This window comes from Neopelma chrysocephalum, unplaced genomic scaffold (genome assembly GCF_003984885.1).
Source record: "Neopelma chrysocephalum unplaced genomic scaffold, ASM398488v2 Primary Assembly neopelma1_124, whole genome shotgun sequence".
NCBI classification, from domain to species: Eukaryota; Metazoa; Chordata; class Aves; order Passeriformes; family Pipridae; genus Neopelma; species Neopelma chrysocephalum.
In genome coordinates this window covers 2,978,993-3,004,078 of record NW_020897786.1, presented here as the reverse complement: position 1 = coordinate 3,004,078, position 25,086 = coordinate 2,978,993, and the positions used below count along the sequence as shown (strand labels likewise).

Genomic DNA, 25,086 nt, shown 5'->3' with positions numbered 1-25,086 from the left:
GCTGAAACTAAAATAGACCAACAGCAGAAAACACTGTGTAGAATTTAAATAATACAAGTGATCTGCCCCTCTTGTAAAAGCTGGTCTCCCCTCCTTGCTCCTACAAACTTCTCGTGTGCCACCAGCTGCACTCCTGACCCCATGAGACTCACACTGAGCAGCAGGGTCTTCATCTCCCTGGAATCACCAGGAACACTTCAGCAGTGTCCCATGGGAACGTGCACTACTGTACTCTGGCTCTGTGTATACATTTCATATGCACAAGTAGGTGCTTTCAGTTGTATATTTGTTGCATTATTTTGAGCTCCTTTTTTTCAGCAATGTAGAATATAATGGGAGGTAACTGGAATTGTTTATAGCCTTCAATGCCCAAAGCAGCTGAGACTCCCACATGGCTCAGCTGAGTTTGTTAATTGTCAGTTTGCTTTAATGTAATGATTCAGAAACCTAATCTGTTGTTGAAATATTTATTCTGCTGTTGTTATTCCATTACTCTTTATTGGGTTTTATTAATAAGAAACTATTCAAGGTTAAAAAATGTGTATGTTTTATATTTTATATACACATGTAATCTATTTATGCATATATATTTTATTTGTATCTAAATAGATAAGCAATTACATTAATAAGGCCATCACATAATAATGTAACAGTGGCAGGTGGGCAGCTCCCCCAGTCTTGTGTGCCAGTGGTCACACGCAGGGTCAGGACAGTGGGTGATTCTCCTCAGCACTCAAAGGGAGCTGAGGCAGTGCATTACTGGATTTCCTTTCTATAAAGAGCAGTCAGGTTCTCTTTGGTTTGAACAGAACTGATCTGTTTGGAAATAGTGCCCTGGTACATTGTTTAGTTGACAGACAGGTGGCCAGTAAAGGTGTGCAGTCCTAAAGAGGACTTGATTTGAGTCTTGTCTTAAGGCTTGAAAAGCAGGTGAGTAACTTTTCCAAGTTGTTTTCTGTCTTCAGTGCAAAGCATCTTGGCATTTGGGGCAGACTGTAATGGGAGCCAAAGGAACCCTTTCATGGCTCTCGCCAGGTGACAAGGAGGGTGACCCTGCACACAGAGCGTGCCCTCATCCAGCCACACTGCAGTGCTGTTTTCCTTGTTTGTCTGCTTAGAATTGGACTCCAAGTTAAATATGCTGAAAGTGCCCTACCAGAAGTACATCCACACAGGTATTTTCTGCTGTAGTGAAGGTTCCATGCCTGAACCAGAACCTGTGTCTGTATGGCTGGAAGGTTTGGTGGCACTGAGAGTATCAATTATGCATGACTGAAATGAAGTGTATTTTAGCAGCAGATAGCTGAAAAGCCTCGCAATGTACTCCTAATTCAGCGGCATTGCCTTGAGCTACTCTGAGGCCTCTTTTTTAAACTCAGACATTAGCACAAAGCACACCTCTGACTGCAGGCATTTAAAGATCAACAAGGGCCGAAAAAGCTTTTAAGATCCTATGAAACCAGGAAAACAACCACGTTGCCTTTCAGTGTCAGGTTAGATTGCCTTCTTATGAGTGCAGCTATTTCAGGTACAGAGTGCTTGGTGGTTTGGGTCTTGTTGTGTGAGGAAAGTGTTCCCCAGAAAACATCTGTTTCTTTCACCTGCAAACCGCAATGTGCTGTGATGAGGCAGGACTGTAGCCACAGAGACCCAGGGGGACGAAGGAAATCTGGCTCAAAGGGATGAGCATGGGTTTCTGAAACATGGTATCAAAAAGAGCACTTAAAAGGAGAGAATGCTTTTAGAGCGCAGAACACCGCAAATTGGGCAGGTCAGGTTGCTTGTAAGCTTGACATTCTCCTGGACTGCTGATGCTGTTTGCCTTCTGCTCAGAACTGCAACAAGAGGAGTTTGGTATTTGCTTTTTCCACAACAGTAAAATGTTCTGCTTTTCTGTAAAATAACACAAAATCCCAGTGTCATTTGCAGCATCTAAAATCCGTACATGCAATAGGGCTGCTTCTTTCCCTTCTGTGGTCACCTCATCATTTGTAACTTGCTGTTCCTGAAGTTCAGCTGTAGCTCTTGTGTATGTACTGCAAGTGTAGTACTACACTCTTGATTTGTACAATTCTTTTTAGTAGATTAGAATGTAATGTTAACATTATGGTGTATATTTTGTACATATGTGTTATATACACCAAAATAACTCTCCATTCATTCAAAATGAAAAAAAAAGACTTTATCTTAGAAGTAGGGAATTACACATTAAAATGGTACATGGTGCCTCCCTTTCTGAGGTGTCACCATGGGGAAGGAGGTAACTCAGAGGTGCAAATGTACAGCAGGAGTGGGTCTGTCTGTGGCAGTGCCCTTGGGTCAGGATAAACACAAGGTTTCTCTGTGTGCCCTGTGCAGGAGGGGAGGGCCCTGCTGACCAGGGAAAGGCCACTGTTACACTTGTCTTTACAACAGCGAGGGGCTGGGCCTGGGGAACTGGTCAGCCCTGTGCCAGGCTCTGGAAAGAACACAGAGCACATTTCCTTTGGAACCCAGAATGCCTCATTCCCAGTCTGGTGCCATAAAGAACTGTGACAAATGATAGTCCAACCCTATGCTGGCTGTAGCCACAGCGTGGATGGGATGGGGGCTCTAGTGCATTGAGGTCTTGTGGCCTAAGAGACAGAGCAGGCAGTGCTCTGGGCGTGCAGGGCAGAGGAGAGCCTTCCATGGGATGCAGTTCAATCATTTAATGACACAAACTGTCTTCTAACAGCTGCCTTTTTGTCCTTTCAGAGGATGACATGAATAATTACATAAGTCGATACTACAACGAGCCCAGCACTGGTAAGTTTTGCTTGAAAACACAAACATGAACTCTGTGTTTGCATTGCACTGTGTGCTGTAAGCCAGGAGAGACTGAGCAGGGATGTAGGTCTGTCCTGGAAAGGACACCCACCATAGAGTCTCTTGGTTTGCTCCATGGAAGTGTGTGTCAGTTCTCTGAAGGTTGAAGGGCCCCAAGTTTGCTCCTGCTGAAGGCACTCAGAATAGTTTGGAGATGTGGGAGAGGTTAATTCCCCCTAAGCCAGGCTGTCCAGCCCCCAGAGCAGTTCAAATGGACCCGAGAATGAACAGCATGGACAAAATAAATGAAGAGAAAAGCAGTGGGGAGACAGCTTAGCCCAGCACCATGCTGGGAACCTTTCAGAAAGGTTAAACTGAATGGTAAGAAACCTCAGCAGCCGGCAGGGTCTGTGACCCCAGGGCAGCCTTCAAATGGATGTCCCCTGGCAGGAGTCCCGCAGGCACAGGGGTGCACACTCCCCTTATGTACCTAAAATGTTGTACATATAGTAAAAAATGTTTAAGTATAGTGTGTTAAAAACATATCTCCATATATACATCCCCATATATACATGGGGTTACAGGGAAAAAAAAAAGATGTGTGTGTGCCTGCATATACGTGTATATATACAAGTGTGTATTTATATATATATATATATACATACACATATGAGTGTGTGTGTGTATACATATGATTATAATGTATTACATGTGTTTATCCCATATATTCATCCATATATATAGTATGCATACAGTGAAATATAGGCATATATAGATATCTATAGATATATCTATATAGAGATATCTATATAAGGATGTGTCTGTATATACATGTTATATATAAAATGTGTGTATATGTGTATGCATATAAATCTATAATGTATTATATATATATCCCATATAGGCACACAAACCTGGATACACATACATATATAAAGATGTATGTAAACATATGTGTGTGTGTGTGAGATGTATCAGGTACATGTCTCTAAACATACACACACACAAACACACGTGTGTATATGTGAGCAGATTTATATACATATATATGTAGGTGTGACTTTTTTATATAGATGAAGATATACATATATATCTTTACATACACAGATAAAGATGTGTGAGAGGCTGTGTCTGTGTACATACAGGGATATTTTATTAAACTCCATATATTAGATATATAAAATACATAAAGATCTATGTAAAGGAGTGAGAGGTTTGAGAGGAGAGATGGTCTGAATATATGTGTATATAATTACAGAAATAAAAATGTGTATCTATGTATAATGTATTATATATTTCTATTCCCATGTACACATCCACACCCATGGAGACAGATGTAGTTGTGTATGTAACTGAAGCATAAATAGAAGCGTGTGTGGCTGTAAACAGGGATGGCATCCAGGAGCCAAACCTCCTGGAATTCAGCAGGGCCAGGCAATCCCAAGCACAGACACAGGCTGGGGGCTGAAGGGATCGAGAGCAGCCTGAGGACAAGGACCTGGCGGTGTCAGGGATGAGCAGCTTGACATGACCTGGCCATGCACCTGCTCTGCTCAGGTGAGACCCCCCTGCAGAGCTGCCTCCAGCTCTGGGGCCCAACAGCACAAGGATGTGGAGCTGCCTCAGCGAGTCCAGAGGAGGCCACGGAGCTGCTCTGAGGGCTGGAGCCCCTCTGCTCTGGAGCCAGGCTGGGAGAGCTGGGGGGGTGGTGAGGCCCTGGCACGGGCTGCCCAGAGAAGCTGTGGCTGCCCCATCCCTGGAAGTGTCCAAGGCCAGGGTGGATGGGGCTTGGAGCAGCCTGGTGTAGTGGAAGGTGTCCTTGCCCGTGGCTGGGGGGACTGAGATGATTCTGAAGGTGCCTCTGTGATATCTGTGTATTGTAGTATATGTGTGGATACATCCCCACATTGACATACATGAGGAGATACAGATGCTTGCTAAAGAGAGCTTCCCTATAGCTATTTAAGATATGTGTATGTGTATATGAGTATGGCTACATATGTTTCTATATATTTAAAGATCTATAAAGGTGTTTGTGCATGATTGTGTCTGTACATGAATGTGTGTGCATATACAGCTGTAATGTATCATGTGTCTATAAGCACATACATACATGGACATATGTACTTATACATAAAGACATGGCTATGTGTGGATACATGTATTAGTCTATATAAAGATACATAAAGTGGGGGATGTGTGTATATATGTCTGTCCCATATATATGGGAATAAATACATATAGATATGTATGACAGAAACTGTATATGCATATTTTAGATTTCATATATATATATATAAAAAACAAAGAAAAAAGATGTGTGACTATATACATGTATTTTTAATATGTATATTTTACATATAGCATGGATATATCTGTAGGTGTATGTGTGCATATATCTTATTCTAAAACACAATTATATAGATATTTAGAGAGATGTGAGACTGCATATACATGTCTTTGTATATGCATATACATGTATTATGTATCTAGTATTATGGATATATTTTATATCTGAACTACGTGTGTATAAATGAAGCAGTTTATGTGTGTATATGCAGACAGATAAAAATGCAGATCAAGATCTGTGTGGAGCTACATAGGTATTTTATATATGTATAAAAATATGTAAAGAGATATATATGGGTAGGTATGTGAGAGCCTCTTTACATACATATATAGTATATATAAAAGAGAAAATACTTGAGTGTATATAGAGACATGTATTATAGTACATAAAATGTGTGTACAAATGTAGATATATTATGAAGGGGAAACTTACTTATATGCATAGAGGTGTTCCCTCTGTAAATATGGATGTGTCTATAGGAAGTTGTGTATAGGGGTAAATAAAATCTGTGTGTGTGAGAGAGAAACCTCTGTATCCATACACACGTTAATGATACATACCTATTTAAAAAATGTACATACATACATGTAGGAGGTATAAAGTATTGTCTTTATTTATGTATCTCCCTCTATATACATCCCCAGTCTGTACAGGACTATATATATAACGATGCATGAATCTATACGTAGGTTTAGGTGTATGTATGGTTAAGACAAGGAGGGAAAGGTGTGAGGGACCATGTCTGTGTACATGTATACATAACATTATATGTGTGTGTGTTCTCATACATCTCTATATATACATTCCATATCTATATACAGAGATACAGACATATAAATATGTAAGCATCATATATATACATGCATTATGCACCATATATGGGGCAAGTATATACACAAGTATTCCCCCTAGCTATATGGATAAATGCATGTGTAAAGATTATGTATGTATAAAAATAGGTCTGTGAGACACACTGTATATATACCTGTGTATATTACATATATATATATGTATGTGTGTGTGTACATATATATACACACACAGGTATATGGTATTATTTATAGATGTATATGCCCATAATATACATGGAGAGACATTAAAAGGGGGGGTACCTATAATTTTATATGTCTAACAGGTGTTAAGTGTAATGTGGATGTGGCTGTGCTTAAGTATAATGTATTATATATGTAGATTTCTATATATGCATTCCCTGTGTTTGTACACACACACATATATATTTCTACATAAAGTATATGGGGGGTTGTATTCTAGTTAAAGACAGAAAATTTTATGTATTTAAAGGGAGTATTATATTTATCAAACATCCATATGTGTACACATGTGTGCACACATATGTTTATAGGTATATATTGTATTATATATGGTATATTGCTGTATATACATCCCCATACTAAACTTGGCTATATATAAGATGGTGTATGTATACAATTTAAAAGATGTATAAAGGTTGGAGGTGTCACATATAATGTGTTATTTATAATCTGTATATGTTATTTAATACACGTTATATATGTATATTCCTGTATATACATTCCAGATTTACATATACAGACCACAATACGTAAATATTTATACACAAAGATAAGCGTACCTGTGTATAAGTGTATATACTCTATTTATAAAGAGTGATAATTATGTTTTCAAAGGGGGAGGACGACAACAAGTACTCTCTCTCTCTATATATATATATAAACTATCTGTATGTATCTATGTATAGGTCTAATGTATTACTTTTAAGTTGTATGTATACACACAGCAACAGCTCTTCCCACATCTATATGGTTAAATCTATATATAAAAATTATGTGTATATAAGTAAGGCAGGCAAGAGACTGTGTATATACACCTCTGTATTACATGTATGTGTGCACACATGTATAGAGGTATGTGGTATTATACAGAGATGCATGGCCCTCTGTACACATCCCCATAATATACTTGGAAGGCTATAAAAAGGTACATGTGTATGTGTGTGTATGTATAAATATAAAAATTTTATATATATATACACACACACACATATACATTTAAAGTCTGTAAAGAGGGGGTGTTCATGTATAGGTACAATGTATTCTCTATATCCCTGTACATACATTCCCCAGCTATACACACACAATGAGAAATACATGTACTTACACATAAAGGTAAGTTCATGTGTGTGAGAGCACCTGTGTTCTATTTATAGGTAATTAAATGTATTTAAGGGGGGACCTTGTATTACATAATATATGTGTCATGTGTATATGTACTGTGTTATATATGGGTCTTCTTAAAGATAAATCTATATATACGTATTACATATATATGTGTGTGACAGGAGACTATATATATAGACATACATACATTGTAGAAAACATGCAGCTATATATGGAGACAGGCAGGTTGGTATATGGCATTACTTATAGAGGTGTGTATATATATAATATATATATTATAGAGCTATCTATGTTCATCCCCATTATAGAATGGTATTGGATATAAAGACTATCAATACCTGTGTGTATGAACAGCTACATAAATGTAGCAGGACATGTGTTGATGCATAGCTATAATCTGTTACATACATATCTATCCCATAAATACAGATACAGAGAAATACATTTCTATATGGGGGTTGTGCATATTTTGTTTAATGACAGGTAATTCAACGGGGCACGATATATCATGTGTGTATAATGTATACTATCTTGGGCTCACACAGACACAATTCCTCATGTCTGTATGTAAAGATGATGTGTGAGACATGGCATATATACACCCTTGTATTGTATGTATTGTGTGTGTGTGTGTTCACAAAGATATGCAGGTATGTGGCGTTATGTACAGCTGGGTATTCCTGTAAATACACCCCCAGCATACAAATAAGGAGACACACACACCTTTTATGTATCTGTATGTGTGCATGCAAAATTTAAAAACTGTCTGCATATAGTGGTGGGTGTTCACATATAGGTATAATGTGTGTGTGTGTATATATGTATACCCCTATAGATACACACACACATATATAAAGATGAGTAGGAGTGTGGGTATGTTTGCATTCTGTTTTAACAGTAGCTACTTATGAGTACTTAAATGGAGGGGCTATGGCCTATAAGTATCTATTGACTGACTGTGTACATATGCAGGTAGAATGGATTATAGATGCATCTATATTATACATATATATTACACCTCTATACATACCTACCCTTTATCTATCTACATGAATAAACCTAGAATGTTTGTGTGTGATCTATACACACACAGATAGAGATATACAGTATTAGTTGTAGCTGTGTATCCCTCTACATCTGCTCCCCCATATACAAACATATGTAGATACATTTTCTACAGAAAAGGGGTGTGTTTGTGTTACTATTCCCTTTGAGACAGATAGTCAGTTCTATGTGTTAAAGGGGGACTACGTGCTATAGTGTGTGTGCCTCACATGCCTTTGTGCCCACAGCTATAGGTATAGTGTACCATAGGTGTATATACACACACCTCTGTAGGCACTGCACAGGCATCTCCTGCCCGCGGTCTGAGTGTGTGCTCTGTTCCCTGCAGACAGCGGTGTCCCCGAGGCCGCCATCTGCGTGGTCACCACGGCCGCCATCGACGTGCACCGGCCCAACATCTCCTCGGAGCTGTTCACGGTGGAGGTGCCGCTGCGCCTGGGCAGCACCGGGACCTCCGCCAGCATCACGTCGGGCAGCGCCTCACGCTCCACCGTCAGCTCGGGCACCCAGGCCTGCAGCGAGAGCAGCCACACGCTGGGCTCCTCCCCGGACTGCAGCACGGCCTGCGAGGAGCCCGCCCAGGCGGCCCCGGCGCCCGCCCGGCAGCGGGTGGCCCACGCCGTGGTGCAGGAGCTGCTCTCGTCCCTGTCGGAAGAGGCCTGTCTGGCGCAGAAGGGGCTGGATCCCGTCAACCTGAAGCTGCCCAGCCCCGCGGGCTCGGTGGGGGCCAGCCCCGACCTGGGCCACCGGCTCAGTGTCTACAACCGCAGGAACCAGGAGAGCCTCGACGTCTTCCAGCTCAAGCCACTCATCGACTGCCCACCGGGTGCCCCGATGATTGAGGAGAAATATGGAGCGCTGGGGGCCCCAGAGCCACGGCTGGGCAGGGTTCCTGAGGCATAGGGACAGCCTGGGGGAATGGGGACTCCTGTGGGGACACGCTCACCACGCTGGGTCACGAGGCTGCCACAGGTGACTTGGCAGTGCTGAAGGCAACCTGTGGCATCTCCTGCAATGGCCACCAGGGCAAGGCCAGTGCCACCTCTGCTCACCAGGGTCCATGGCACATGACCCACCTGCCCTGCCACCAGCTCTGGGCCAGCTGGGACCTACGGTGATTGTCTGGGCACAAAGGACCTTCCAGCAGACTCGGGCTGACATGGACCCACAGTGCCTGGGGGGGGCAAACAGGCTATGCCTGGGAACACCATGGAACTTCCACCAGTCCAGGGCCAGGACAGCCCCACAGTGCCCAAGGGCAGGGCAGAGCTGCTGGACAGCCTGGGCCCAGCCTGGCGCCCCGGCCTGACCCTACCCAGGGGCTGAGCTTGGCTGGGAGGGGTGTGGAGATGGGAATAAATACTGACAAACCCATGCTGCCTCCTGCCTTGTATCCCTCTTCCATTCCTTTTTCATTCTTCCCTTCCTTTCTTCTCTTACCTGCCTTCCTTGTCTTCCTTTCTTACACTCCACCACTCCACATGCCATCCAATTGACCATCAAAAAAAAAAAAAAAAGAACAAAAAACCCCTCCACAAAACCCCAACACCAGTGACCCCACCTCTTTCCAGTACAATCCTTTATTTGTCCTTACTCCACAGTACAGGGTCCATCACCAGCAGTCACTTCTTCTTCAGGAGCTCCGTCATCTCTGGCACCGCCTGCAAACAGCAGTGCCAGGGTAGTGCATCTTCCCCCTGTGACCCCCTCAAACTCACCCCGTGCAGTACCAAACCCCGCAGTTACACTCCCCACCCACCACACCACTCCAGGGGCTGTGGGTCACCCCAGCTCACAGCACTCCCCACTTCTCTCCTGCTGAATAAAGCCTCTTAATTATTTAAGAGAGCTACATTTCCATTAGGTGGAAATAATGCATTCGTACAAAATTTATTAAGGAAATTGTCTACATGGTGTTTCTTCAGAATGTGACTTTGTCTGTGGCTCACAAAGAGGCCCGTGCTCACCGCGGAGCCAGCGGGCAGCATTTCAGGAATGGCATTAAGTGCTGGCACAGGTTCTGCCCGTGTCCCGCCAGTCACACGTGTGGCCGCGCACATGGACAGTCACACATGTGAGCTGCAGGCACTTGGACAGGGGCTGGCTCATGGCTCCGTGTTCCAGAGGGAACTGCAAGCTCCTCCTGGGCATCAGTCAGCGAGGCAGCAAGCCCAGGCAGCAATAAGCGCTCTCCTGCCAACTCTCTGCTTCCAAACTTTATGAAGCTTAAAAACAGAGGCAAGCGCCTGTGTGCAGTTATTTCCAAAGTGGTTCATATTCAGGAAACCAGAATCAAGGCAGGCAGTAACACCTCTGCCCCCCAACACACTTGCTTCTACTTGCAGGGATTGAATTTTGCGTGTGCAAATAACAAATTTAGAAAACGAATTCTTTAACAACAACCCAAAGCAAACACATTCATACAGACATCGTTAACACTCATTAGATTATATTATGCAAGCTACTGTCTGCTCTCCCAAAGTCATCCTGCACATCAAGTTTGGCCTCACCTGAAATAAGTCTGCCACCAGTCCATAATCTGCCACTTGGAAAATTGGAGCTTCTGGATCCTTGTTAATAGCAACAATGGTCTGCAAGCAAAGGTGAAGCACCATGTGAATCTATATATTGATTAATATCTGGGGCAGGAAACACGGGCTTTAATCTTTCCAAGTCCCCAGAAGCAGAAGATATGGATCAGAGCATTTAACATTTTTCCTTTCCATCTCAAAAACAAAGACCCCACCACCACACCCCACCCCCCAAAAAAACAACCCTTGGCTCTCCTTCCCTGTTGAAAAGCCTAGAAAAAAAATTACTACAAAGAATTATCTGCGCATTCTAAGCCGTGCCGTTGCAGAACTAACTCAAAGGGCAGCAGTTGCAATAAGCACAATAAAGCCCTGCCCTAAGGCTTCTGTACTTACTATGGGACATGGCATTTAGTTTGTCAGACCATAGAAAATGGCAGGTGACAAATCTCAGCACAATGATCCAGAAAATGTCTTCGTTTAAACTGTGCCATACAAGTAAATCATCGTGTAACTGTCTGTGACAGCTTTCAGCAAAATAAGCATAGTGGGTGTCCACATCAAAATCTACAACAGGATGGGGAACACTTCATAAAGGAAGGGAAAAGAATCTTAAACAAAACCCAGCAGCTCATAGAAGGAGCCTTACACCAAGCAGGGCCCAAACCACAGCACTCTGGTCCTGCCTGCCCACCTAAACACTGACTTGAGGCACCAACCCCCCCCCGGGGCAGCTCCAACCCAACAGGCAGCTCACGGGCCATGCCCAGGGAGCAGCACTTCACCTGTCACTGTTTTACTCCTCCACTGAAAGTACTTGTCCAGCAAAATCACTGGCTCAGTAGCACAGGTGTTCCTGTTGGCAGGAACTGGAAAGTTTACAAATCCTGTGACTCCAGGCCCACAGAACTGTTGTTTCTTCACAGGTGGTTGTATCCTGTAAGGGACCCCATCCCACCTGGCAGCAGGCAGTGCCCACAGCAGTGCTGCCCCTGCCCCCTGCCCAGCTCGCAGCCAAGGCCCTGCAGGAACCTGCCCTTCAGTGTTTGTCCCACAGCTGATTGGTTTTATTTCAGTGACCGTTTGCAAATGCAAACCTCTCCTGACAAGCTGCAGTGCAGGAAGCAAATCCAGGCTGTGATCCCCGAGGATTTTGTCAGTCAAGACTTTTCTCTGACCCTACTGAGGCCCTGCCATGTCTTGCAGAACCACCCACGGGGGCCAGTGCTGAGGGCTGGCTGAGGCCAGCAGTCAGTGCCACCACAGGAGCTGCCAGCTCTGCTCCTGCCAAAACACCCATTGCTTGCAAACCTATCTGAAGCTTTAGCTGGGCATCCTGGGCCTTCCTCTGCCTCCTTTAGCTGAAGCAACTTTTTAGTACGATTTGGTTCCTTACCTCATTGCTAACTCAGACTTTTAAGCAGCAAGAGCATCACCTTGCTCACAACAGAACTTTTTGAGTTAAATCTCTCAGAAAGAACAGATACAGTAACTGTCTCACGAGGGAATTGGAAATAAGGAAAGAAAGCACCAACGATTCTCCAGGTCTCCTCAAAAGCTGCATTTCCTACCTTGCTGTAAAGAACAAATAAATTATACATTTCACTTGGTAGAAAGCATCTGACTGCTTTGGAAATTGTATCCTGAAGTGTACAAGTTCACAATGCCAGATAATTCAGAGTGCTGAGGGAGGATGGGGGACACTCCAGAGCTTCCAGGCTGCATAATGCTTTGTTTGTGAAAACTGGATCTTTTCCATAACTACTCCATCTATATCCTTCAGCTAAAAGGAAGGCAGAATGCATTCCAAACACAACTAAATCTGAATTTTAAAACACATTTGTTTATGAGAAATGGGAGAAATGGAAGTGTTAAGTATGCATCTCTTATCGGCAAATTTAATCTGTTCTTATTTCCTATAAGAAAACATCTCAAAATATCAAACATGGCATTGGAAAAGCCAAAAAAATCTGGTTTTGCTGTTACACTTCAGGACAATACTACTGCTCAATATTATATCAAAGGAAATTCTGGCACTTCAAGTAAGAAGTTCCGAGTGTTGCTGGCAGTCTTAACTGAGATAAGGCAGGAGAGAAACACAAACAGGGTCAGATCCAGTCTGAAGCAGCTTTAAATACCCAGTTCTCAGCTGCTACTCATCCCACCTGCCCATGCCTCGCTCACCAAGAGCACAGTTGGAGACTGAACACCTGGAAACAAAGCCCCTGGTGATGCTGTGGCCCAGCAGGTGCCTGGGGCAGTGTGGGAGCAGCGCTGCCCTCAGACCCCCCGCTCATGTCCCCGTTCCTGCGCTGAGAGCAGGACACAGCACAGCGACCCTGCTCTGCTGAGAGCACGGCCAGACACTGTCACCCACAGCCCTCAGGAGCACCCTCAGCCCTGCCCAGCAGTCACCATTACAGTTCCAAGTTTGGTTGTTTTTTCTCTGCTATAAACTAATGCAAACACCACCTGAGTCTCTGCTTCTAGAAGGCTGAGGCCCCAAATGCAGCTTACTTGACTTTCCCCCCAAAATATTTCAGTAATGCACGGCAAAAAAAATTTTAGGAAAGTAGAGATCATCCTACCACACAGGCTGGTTTGTGAGGACAGTTATCAGTCACAAACTCACTGGTCTGTCACTGGTTGAACACAAGAAACTACCTCCAAAGTTTTGCAACCCTTTTCCCCAGCTTTATAAGCTAATCAAAGTTCTGGTTTGGCTAATTTCATTCACTGGAAATAGAAAAAAAAAAATCCATATCCTCTTTTTAAAATTCCTGTGGGGAGGCAGGACAACCTCCAGTTTTTGATGTCTGACATTGGATAGTATAAATCAGCAGGTAACTCTGCTCCTCTTTCCAAACATTGCACTGTAGACCTAACTGGCAATTCCAATTTTGGATTATTTGCTTTGGCAACTAATGAGTTAAACCTTTTAAAGTTTTACTGCCATTTTATAATAGGTTTCCATTTGAATGGCTAAATGCAGGAATGTCAGAGACATCTTTTACTTTATGGAATAGTAAGTTCATAATTCAAATTGCACATTGTTATGCATGAATTAATATGTCATACTCTGGAATAAAGGCAAATGGAACTATTGTATAGAATTCAGGCATACGTGGTTTGGGTTGGGTTTTTTTTTAAACAAAGTCAATTAGCTGCTTCAACTTATCACTTTGGGTTGTAGTGCAAATGTTTTCCTACTATGTGAGATGTTTTGCCACAGCATATTTTTTTCTGTCCAAGTGTGTTTTAAAGCAGCAGAGACATTGGCAATTTTAACATTAAAAAAAGTTGGAAAACCATCTAAAGCGCTGATGCAAAAGCAAGGAAGTCAACTCATTTCCTTCCTCAGAAATCTCTTCCAGCACATCCACCTTTATTTACCTTGCTGTCTTTCATCCCAGCCAAGTGTTGGATTGCTCCAGATATTCCCACGGCAATATAAAGTTCCTAGAAGGAAACAAGAGAGAGGCATTTTTGGTACCCACGACACAGTTTCAGTAACCCCTGACACACCCTACTCAGAATCTATCACATGCAGCAGTTTTTACAGTAGTTTTCAATACTGAAGGCAGCTGACAACTGGTTCCCTTCCCGACCTGGGGATGCAATGTAACTACAAAAGGAGAATCCCAAAGGAGCATCTGGCAAAGACACACGAGAGAAAAAAGAAATTTAAGAAGCCTGCCTGCAAACTGCCCAGCAGTGCTCAGCAGGATACAGGGCAGTGCGTGTTACCCTGGAGATTCCCAATGCAAGTGTTAAGGTAACCTCCAAATGGATGATGCAGGGCCTGAAGAGCAAACCAAGGCTTTTGTTTGCAGCCCCTCAGAGCCTTTCACTAGGACAGAACGTACAAAGCTGAAATTCAGGTGTTTACACCTTTAAAAGGTGAAAACGGCAGGATAAAACATTTCAGATGCCAAAGTGGGCTGGTGGGTTATACACTTGTAGGTTCTGTTCTTTACCCCAACCCTCCATGACCACATGCCCTGAAAATTTCCTTCCCCCAGGCACTCCCCACTCCCACACAGGACGAGTACAGAAGTGCTCCCCAGGTACACCAACATCTTTACACCTTGGGGCTCCCAGTTCACATCCAGAGTCTTACATTCAAAACAGATTAAGATGTACAGGCCCATAGATCTGTTTAGACTGGTTTAGTCACAGCACAAAGGTATTACATCCCCTCGTGCTAAAAACCATCCATTCTGTAATCTATCCAAAACCAAGAGTATTTCAGTTCCCTGTTTTCCCACCAGCACCAGTGCAAGCAGCAGTCACAGCTGTGCAGTTCAGTTAACTAATATTACAGAAGAAAACCAAAGAAAGTACTTTTCACCAACTCATTCAATAACAGAAAACTAACACACAAAATTAATTAAGGGCTCATCTGTCTAAACCATTAAAAGGTGGTACTTCACACATGATTAGAAAAGACACAACCTCCAATAATAACAATTTCTCCTTTAAAAATACCAAGGCTAGTCCATATTTAAGAACATACAAGTCCAATTCAAGAAATTATTCTGGGGGCCAGGGAAGGTAAGGGGGTCAAAAAAAAAATCATCTTATTGCTGTGCAACTGCAGGTGTGCATTGCAGGAAAGAGGCTTTAACATGGCAGAGCTGGGGGACAGCACAGACCCACAGAAGAGGCTGCAAACCAAGGTGTTCCAGAACAGACCACGCAGACTGTTCTGCCATACAGGTCTGAGAGTCATTACAGTAATTAAAGAAAGAAAGATGATTGCTTGCTGAAGTTTCTACAGCTACAGATTTCACCTGTTATTATTGGTTTTTTTTAATAGGAATAGATAAATAAAAGCTATGACTTCTATGCTTTAACGCAAACACTCTCTCCTGTAAAAACCCAAGGGGAGGGAAAACAGAGCAGGAACAAAGTATTTCCTATTAAAAAGGCTTCCTTTGAAATTGAAACACAGAATTTAGTCCATACATTTCCACAAAACCACACAGCTGTTGAACACACTCAAACTCCTCAGCCTCTGTAGGTTTTTACCAAGTGGATTAATATTGGAGGTCAATCCATTTTAACCACAGCTGCAAGGAAACATAATATGTCCAAATAAGAACTCATGGTAAGAATGTAATATTTTAATTATACCAAATAAAAGAACAGATGTTACAGGAGAAATTATTCTAACATCATACTGTCTTTAATACAAGCTCTTTTTAAAGACACATTACTGTAATTTGATTTTTTTCAGAGCAATTCATTAAGTGCCAGTCATCCAGACTACCAGATACTCTTATCAGTCTGCTTAACATTGTGAAGTTCAGCCTTTGGAAAGAATCCAGCTAACCAGGAGCCAGATGCCTATGAATATATTCTATTAAAACATCTAGGAAAGACAAGGATGTTTCATTAAAAGGACATTTGTAAATCACCAGGCTTGTCTCAAAATCATTTATTATGCATCTAAGCCATGCCCTTCTAGGTTATGTGCCTTTGGCTCCCTGGTTCAGACAACTGGTCCCTTCTGTTGGCTCAAACACTGATGGGAGATCACCTCAGCAATGTTCTCAGGCAGATAACACACGGGACAGAATGGTTCTTATCAACAGTTCTGTACTGTAAAGAGACTTGACTGCTTAAATACTAGTTCTAATCACACAAAGGACCCACAAGGTCTGAATGATAAAGATTCAGGTTTGTTCAGTGTTCTCCGAGGAGCAAATTCAGAGAGTCATCCAGGGATGTCATAAAGGACTGAGAAATTCAAATTTCTAAGTTATTTTCAGAGTAATACCCTTGCTTTGATGTTTTCCCCGAAATCACTAACTTCTGTCAAGCCTTCTGCCGAGTCCTATCGTTCCTCCTGTGTTAGTGCTCAAAGCCTGAGTGGGGACTGTGGCCCCAAGCAGCGTGAAGAGAGTGAGGGAGGGAAAAAGGCTGCTCTGGGGGACCCATCTGCTGTGTCCCTTCCAACTGCACAACGTGACACGTCTGCCATGGCACAGAGCACAGGAGGTCTGGAAGGAGCCCTCAGTCCTTGAGAGCTCATCTGTGAGCACAAACAGCACGAATCAGAGTCTGGATCGCACCTCTCAAGGGCCAAACATGGCTTTACACCAACTTCAAGTTCCAGCTTTTTTGGAACCCTGGAAGCTGCTCTAATTACTGCTGTCAGGCAGCTGATCCACAGCCCACAGTTACAGGCACTTACATCTAAGTCTGGGACATGGAGTGGTGTTTCTCAGCTCCCTGGTGCTGTGCACAGGCAGGTTTTCACTGAAGGGCTGCTGCCAGCACTGTGCCACAGGAGAATGGGAAACAAAACAGCACAGAGATTCCACACCAAGGGGCTCAGTGCACTGCCTGATACTAATGAACTTCCAAAAGCAACTGTAGTCAAGAAAAGAGAAAGTTTTGGTGGTATAAAGGGCATGGCATCAGGTTAGAGAATTGCCTTGCCTTGCAGTAACTTCATTTCACACAGGAAACAATTGGTGTACACGTGTCACAGTCATGCCACAACTTTTTTATGAAGTGGCTGGCAGACATCAGCACAGGGGAAGGGACACCAGAGAAGAGAGCTGCCAGCAGGGAAGAGCACAGGGGAGTAACACAGAGCACAGGAAGCTGAATGGACCAAACAGCCCAAGAGCAGAGGGGAAGGAGGCACCATCAGGAGCACCAACACTCCAGATGTGCTGCTGCAGGAAGGGCTGGGCCAGTAGTGGGAAGATGTGGAGATGGGGGCACCAGCACCCATGAGGCTTCTCACAGTGGCTACGGCAGCAGCCCAAGGTGATTCTGCCATCAAAGTGGCACAAAGGCCAGAAGTGCTTTAATTTGGCCACACAATGTCCTACAGTGGCAGCCAGAACCCTGACAGAGACCTCCAAGTTTGCAAGCACGGATTTGCATCCCAACCACCCCAAAAAGAAACACAACTCCAACTCCCAGATTTATCCTATTCAAAGACAAGATTCCAAATCAAGAATCCAACTTCTCTGTTGCTAGTTAAAGTATTCATCTAGCCTTACCATTGTCATTTTTGTTGAAAAACTGTGTGTCTTACAGAGTCACTGCATTCTAATCATTAAAATGAAAAAATCCTCCTCAGTCATTCCCTAAACTCTATTTCTGCTTCAAACGTACCCAATTTACATATTGGCAGCTACTGCAAGTCCATGAGACTTCATGTGCAGCAATCTGCCCTCCTGGCTCCAGAATCCATGCAGCCAGTTTGGATAAATGCACAAGAGCTATATGGGGATGATTATAATTACCAATCTACCAATGCAGTTATTTTCCTGTGCACACAGACTCTTCCAATTATTTATAGAATAATTTGTGGCATATGATATTACTTCATTTATGCTTATGAGAATATTTAAATATGCCTTAGGCTGTCTTGGGGCAGTTAAGGGACTCAAGAGAAGTACAAGAACAGTTTTTACTGCAACTCCCAGTGCCTTTGGAGGCTGCTGTGACAGAGCTCAGAGCAGCCACAGGTGCACCCCGAGCTGAGGCAGCTACTTTGCAAGCATGTCGTCAGCTCCTATTGATTTTTATGCCAATTTTTGAATTATGCTGAAAACCTTCAGCACACATCAATTTATCATCCTACCAGTGGCATGCTTTTAAACAGGCCAGTTTAATAAACCCCTCTGGCACACATACTCTTTTTAAAGGCAGCTCCAATATTTTATTTTCTTTGCAAGAGTGAAAGGACAATGAAATTAGAAAGAAATCTTTGTGACGAAAATTGCTTTGTACAAGAGATTCCTTCCAATTACAAGCTATTAACCCAATAAAATATTTTCTGCCTTGACACTGGTTCATCTGTATTACACTGTATATCAAACAATCCTCCAGCATGTACTGCTTTGATGCAGTTGAGCATGTTCCATTCAAGAAGCACACATCACTAAACTGCAGCCCAACTACAGTTTCTTTTTCACTTTAAGAACCTTTGATCAGCCAAGCTGTGTAATTACTCTTAAGCGTGGTTAGGGTGTCTGCTGGAGTGCAGGGCCATACAGCAATTTTTTTTTTTCCTCTCTCCAGGGAAAAGCACATCAATTGCTTTCAGCTAAATGCACTCACATATGAATATTTTAGTACAATTTAATGTTTCTGCACCAACCCCAGAGGAGCAGAGCATCAATTTGTGAACATAGTTTTCTTGGAGTTAAAAGCTACGCTGGATAATGCAGGATGAAAGGGGTTGTCAATCCTCAGCTTTTTAGCAAGTCAGAGAAACACAGTCTGTAAATTCAGTCCCAGCTGCATACAAACAGCTCTCTAAAGTTTGCCACTATAAAGCTACTTTTCAACAATAGTGAATTATCAGAGGAGATATTCCAAAAACAATTTCCCAGGCATGGTCAGTTTTCCCAGTGCTATTCCCATCTGCTGGCTGCCTAACAGCCTCAGCCATTTATACACTGCAAACCTAATGTCCAAATAACACATTCCTACAGTAGGAGAAATTATGAAATTATGTACCATGGTTTTGTAGAGAGAAACTCTGGTATCTCAATATTCCCTTGTATGTTTAACAAATGAGGATGTAATTAGGATCTTCTCACTGATAAGCAAGGAGTAGAACATTTTTAAAGTGAGTACAATCAAGATGAGAGGAGTAACACTTCTCATGAAGGTAAGAGAATTTAATTAGTTAGTTCATTGTTAGTAATTTTAGGTAAGAGGCAGAGAACAAACAAAGAACAAAAATACTGGAATAAAATATGCTTTGTTTCACTTTCCCTACACTTCCTCACAAAAGAGTGAAAGAAAACAACAGATAAGCAAACCTGGGCAAGCAAAGGATCCCTAAGAAAGTGATGAGAAGTAACACTCAAGAGCAGTTAGCATCCATTTACTATGCAAAGACACCAGGAGTCACCCATGAATTTTAGAAAAAACAAACCCAGGCTGGGTGGAGTGTTTGCTTTGCCACCAAATACAAAGAAAGACAAAATACAGGAATTATATAAATGATGTGATACTGTGTCACTCTCAAAGCAAGGTGATGACTACTTAGTGCAAAAATGCCCCTCACTGCAGTGAAAGGGATGCCTGGTAAAATACTGAGGCACAGAGAAGCTCAGAAAGCATCCCATCCTCTTGCAGAAGAGGTGGAGCAACAATAATTCCACTGCTCTTCCACAGCTTTGGTGCCTTTCAACTGAACCAACATCTCACTCCTCAGCATCTCACCTGAAGCTGCTGCACCTCTAACATGCCTCTTTTCCCTCATTATTCCTGTCAATTCCTGACAGTTGTAAATCTGCCTCCCTTTTGAAGTTCCTGCGATCTCTTAGAGCCAGAGAGACCCTCCAGTAGGCAAGTGAAGCTCGAGCAGGGAAGCCAAGCAGTTTACTCCTGGCAATCATATCAGAACTACACTGAATTCCCATCTGCCTTCCCCACCGGAGGTTTCTCAGCACACACACCTGCCTTCAGTGCAATTATATCACATTTCTAGCACAATCATTTAATCCAGTGTCAATTATTGCTACATCACATATTTCCTAACTTGTGCCTTCCTGAGTTTTCCATCTCATTCTTGTCATCTGTTAGTCTTGTGCCCAGTGTTCAAAATAACAAGATAGCAGCAACTGAGCACCTTAAAAAAAAAAAAAAGGCATTCTGCCAGCTAGGAAAACCTACAAGGAAAACTAAGACAGTTACAGAACTAGATCCTGAAAGAACAGAGACTTCAGAGGAAAATAAATTCTAAAAGAGTGAACATTTAAACTCTGAAGAGATTAAACGAGAAAGATGCCTTTCAAGCAGCAGCAGATCCTCCACAAGGTCAGAGGATAACTAAATAAACAGCCTAAAATCACACACACTTGCCAAAAAAAGCAACTCTGGGTGCCACTGAGGTTTTGGCTGGTTTTTAGAAGCTAGAAATTGAAAGCGAGATGATCCCAGTACAGCCCCATCTTCCTTCAAAAGCTGAAGGGAGAATATAATTAATTAGAATAGGACACAAGGGAAAACCTGGGAAACCACAGGAACAGTTCAGGTGTCCAAAGACAGGCACCTCTTGGAATTGCAGAGTGTAGGATTTCCCACCTGGATCAGAACTTTTTTTGCTTAAATATCAGACAAATTACACAAGTTCCTGAGAAAGATTACCTACTACTCTGCATGTTAGAAAAGTCACTAATTGGGAAAGCTAATACTGAACTAATAAATGAAGCATTCATGTTCCATTTACATAAGTTTTAAATAACTAAAAAAACATTTTTTACTTTCTTTTTTCTCGTCGTTTTTGTTCTTTCTTTTGTTTCTTTCTTTTTTTGTGAACATGAGACAGAACTAGAAAGCTTTTTCCTGTGAAAACTAACACCCCTGACTATCTTAAATTTCTTATCTAAAAATAGGAGTTGCTCTGGGGTGGTGGTGGAAGGCTTGATTTGTGCAGGGAATTTAGTATTTTCTAACTGGATATACTTAACTAATATTTAATAGTAGACACTCATGGGAAGGATATTTTTATCCAAAATCAGCTAATTTGAACATTCTTACATGGGCTTCTTTCTTAAACAGAAACTACACACAGTGCTTAAAATCTGAGAACTGAATTTCATTTTTCTGCAGAACACCTGCATATAAGAAATAGTGGAAAACAACTGGCTTCTAATTTTAAAAAATATGCTAAAATGGTTGTCACTGATTAAAGACACTGAATATACTAAACTGCTTTTTTCATTAGGAAGGTAACATTTTATATATTAATATATCCACTTATGCCTAAAAACTTCCTTCCTTCCATCTCATCATATAATACAAATCAGCCTTCTCTTTCATAGGACAGAATGTTCCAATAGGAGCTGCAATCACTTGAAATCAATAGGTAAAAAAAGCTACAAACAGAAGCGAAAATAATACACTGAATACTTTCACTGGAATAAAATTGTACAAGAGAAAAATTACCAAAGAAACCCCAACAATCTGCATAACTACCAACATGAACAAAACCTTGGAGCTTAGTGATCCAAGGCTATTCTGGAAGAGAGAGGTAGAATAAAGTCTCAAACAGAAAGAAGGTGAAATCTGTACTCCTTAATTAACTGCATTCTTCCATCACTTAAGCAAAATGAACTCCAACTGTTCTGTGAGTGGCAGTGTGTTGTATTGATACATGGGGATTTTGGGAAAGCTGCTGTGGCTGTGAGGTTCTCGTGTCCTGTGATGCACTGGCTGGGCTGCATCTTAAAAACTGAAGCCAGTCACAGAACTACTGAAGGACCAATGACCAAAATTACCCTTCCTTCCCCCAGATCTACAGACAAAGACAAGTGGAAGCATTAAGCAGACGTTTTAGACTATTATCTTCTTACCCAGTGACGAGCACAGAAACACTCCGCAGCAGTCACACAGAAAAAGCAGCAGAAGCACCTCCCCTCTTCCTGAGCTTGTAACTAACCCTTTTCCCTCTGCAGCCTCAAAAATGACCCAATTCCAGAGTCCTTTAAAAACAATGCATTCCAATCCTCCACTGAGACCGGGCAAGAGACTATTAATAGAAGGGTAAGAGCAGGCACTGAGATACTTTCCCATCAGGAAGGAGCAGCTGCACAGGAGAGCAGCCGGGTCTCCAACTACAACAGTTTTCCATATCCGAGACTCTTCCCCTGCTTAAAACCCACACACCCACAAGGGCACCGTGTCAACTGGAGCCCAAAACTGCACACGAACCTCGGGTCTCAGCGAATATAACTGACCAAAGGACAAACCTGCTCTGCAATTCTCCACATAGAACATCATAAGCTCTCCCTGAACTACTGGTACCAAGCACATACAGGAGAAAAGCAGCATCTTGAGAACTGTTAAAATAGCCAGTGTCATCCTGACCTGATCCAAAAAGCTCAGTTCTACTCCATCAAGTCAACTCTATCTTCCACTGCACAGAATAATTTTCTCGCTAAAGTACTAAAAAGACAGTGAAGTAGAATTAGGAATGTTAAATTAAGAATTTGCAGCTTTCAGTTGTCTCATATTTAAGATACCTATCTAGCACACTGAAAAATTAGTTCTAGCCAGCAACTTTGTTGGCTTAGTCTCAATTCAACTTGCACTTTCATTACAATTAACATATAATATTTTCTACACTTCTAAACCACCGTATGCTGTCCTCGCACGTATTTTAAGATCCCAACAAAATATCTGAACAATTTGAAAGAAGGGACATATAATTTTCAGCACTCTGCAGAACTCACTGTTTAATAAATATTTGTTAAGAAGGGAGATGAGAGAAAAATGCATCAGCCCTGCTGACAAACAGATGCAGCACCACACAGTTGTGCCAGTTTGGATCATTTATTGACACACCAGTTAAACATTCATTCGTCAGTCCCGGCTAATGGTCTAGAAGATGACAATGACAACACTGATGTGACCCTGTGCTGTGGCTGTATGTTCTTATGACTTTCACATGTCGCCATGGGCCATCTGTGGCAAAAAATGGCATTGTATCTTCATCAAAAACTAGCCTTTTTTGTTTCAACATAATTGTTTATATGCCCTTGACTCTGGAAAGAATGTTCATTGTTGAGCCTTGAGACACATAAACCAGAGCTGAGCTGTCTTCAAATTAGCATTCTCCACCTCATTAATGGATATTTGGGTAGTGGAGAACTAAGGATGGTCAGCCTCATCTCATGCCCTTTCAAAAGACACAGTTAAATGACACTTGGCTTACACCCTGGTAAGCAGAAAGAATTAGGGTTGCATTTATAATCTGCAGAGTTTAATGTCATTGCTATCAATATTGTAGAAGGACACACTGCATACAGGCAGACCTTGTCTTATCAACAGGTCTACTTCTCAGAAGTTATTTTTTGTAGCAGTTGGTTATCATATAGATTTACAGGTTATTTACATTAGCACACCTAGAAATAGCTCCACTTAGCCCCACAGGGCTATCCTCAGATGGCCTCTGATGAGGACTTTGAAAAAAGCAGCAAACATCCTTATCCACAATTCAAGACAGAAGGAATCAGGAGCACAAAGCATCTTGTTCAGGAAAACACAGCAGGCAGAACTGACAACAGACTCCATGAATCACAAGTTCCTGTCTTTGATATCCAAGTATTGCTCTATCTTGACAGATGAATTACCAACAAAATAATGGAAAGGGTTTGAATTTCTTGAATTTGCAGCTCTTAATGATAGAAAGGCAAAACTTTTCAGATCTTAGCAAGGCTTTGGACAGCTTTTTACTATTATTTAAATTACTACAAATCAGTTAATGCAGCAGTTGACATATGAAAAGTTTCTCTATTAAGTTCCAGCTCATTCTTCCTTTCTGGTCTCAAGTAAAAAGTTGTTCCTTGGTGCCTTCTGTTGCCATACACAAAGAACTGCATATTGAGAGGCTAAACCTTTACTGCACACTCTGCAGCTCAGAGCACCCCTGACAGATTGCCACACCTGCCCATGTCCTTGGTCACAATTCCCTGCTCATGGCCGTGATCATCACACCTCAGAACGTGTTACTGCACACCCTGCTCCACACTGAGATGAGCTACAGCTGTACCTTCTTATTTACAAACACTCAAGTGCTTTATCTTTCCCCTGCTTTCCTCTCATCTCTTCAGGCCATAAACAACAATGAAAGTAGTCTCAGATCCCTACAGGACAGAAAGCCCTGCACAGATACAAAAAGACACAGAAATCAGTTCCCGGTGACATCACGATGCAAAAATAGCAGAAAAAGATGTGCAGCAGGTTATTACCCAATATTAAGACACTCATTAGAGTATGGCTGCCAACCTGCAGATTATTTCTCTCTTAAACTTCTTGCTCTTTCATATCTTACAAAAATTTTGCTTAGACTGTACTGCCATCATCCAATTACTAGAAGTTTTTTAAAAACCATCACCTGTAAAAACCCAGAACACTCAATTGCCAGAGATCAAGTCGTGGATCAATATAATTTCAAGTTTCTGTTGGCAATGACATCTTTCAGCATATCAATGCTGGCTGCTGGAAAGCTAGAAAATGTTCAGCACAGGCAACTATGAAAAAGTCCATCGTGCACCGACAGAGCTCTGGCAGAACACATCTGACTGACCCACAGGAGAGATCTCCATCGCAGCTTGCTTCTGTCGCTCTGTTAATGCGTGGGCAAGTATCACAGTGGGCACACTCAGATTTTCCTGTCAGGCTCAGTATT

At 42.2% G+C, this 25,086-nt stretch overlaps 2 protein-coding genes across 4 annotated transcripts in view; one reads left to right on the top strand and one right to left on the bottom strand.

Moving 5' to 3' along the window:
• Window positions 1-9,753, top strand: part of TMEM266 (transmembrane protein 266) — a 59,862-nt gene extending 50,109 nt beyond the window's left edge. For all 3 annotated transcript variants that reach the window (XM_027698132.1, XM_027698131.1, XM_027698130.1), the window contains 2 exons: window positions 2,737-2,787; window positions 8,708-9,753. In XM_027698132.1, coding sequence (XP_027553933.1) covers window positions 2,737-2,787; window positions 8,708-9,282 — 626 coding nt within the window. In that variant the 3' untranslated portion in view covers window positions 9,283-9,753. The remainder of the gene's footprint in view (window positions 1-2,736; window positions 2,788-8,707) is intronic.
• A 190-nt stretch (window positions 9,754-9,943) lies between these two features.
• The window catches only part of ETFA (electron transfer flavoprotein subunit alpha), a 29,328-nt gene continuing 14,185 nt past the window's right edge, over window positions 9,944-25,086 (bottom strand). Inside the window, exons 10-12 of the mRNA XM_027698142.1 lie at window positions 14,304-14,369; window positions 10,890-10,970; window positions 9,944-10,040 (exon numbers count right to left, since the gene is read on the bottom strand). Coding sequence (XP_027553943.1) covers window positions 10,002-10,040; window positions 10,890-10,970; window positions 14,304-14,369 — 186 coding nt within the window. The 3' untranslated portion in view covers window positions 9,944-10,001. The remainder of the gene's footprint in view (window positions 10,041-10,889; window positions 10,971-14,303; window positions 14,370-25,086) is intronic.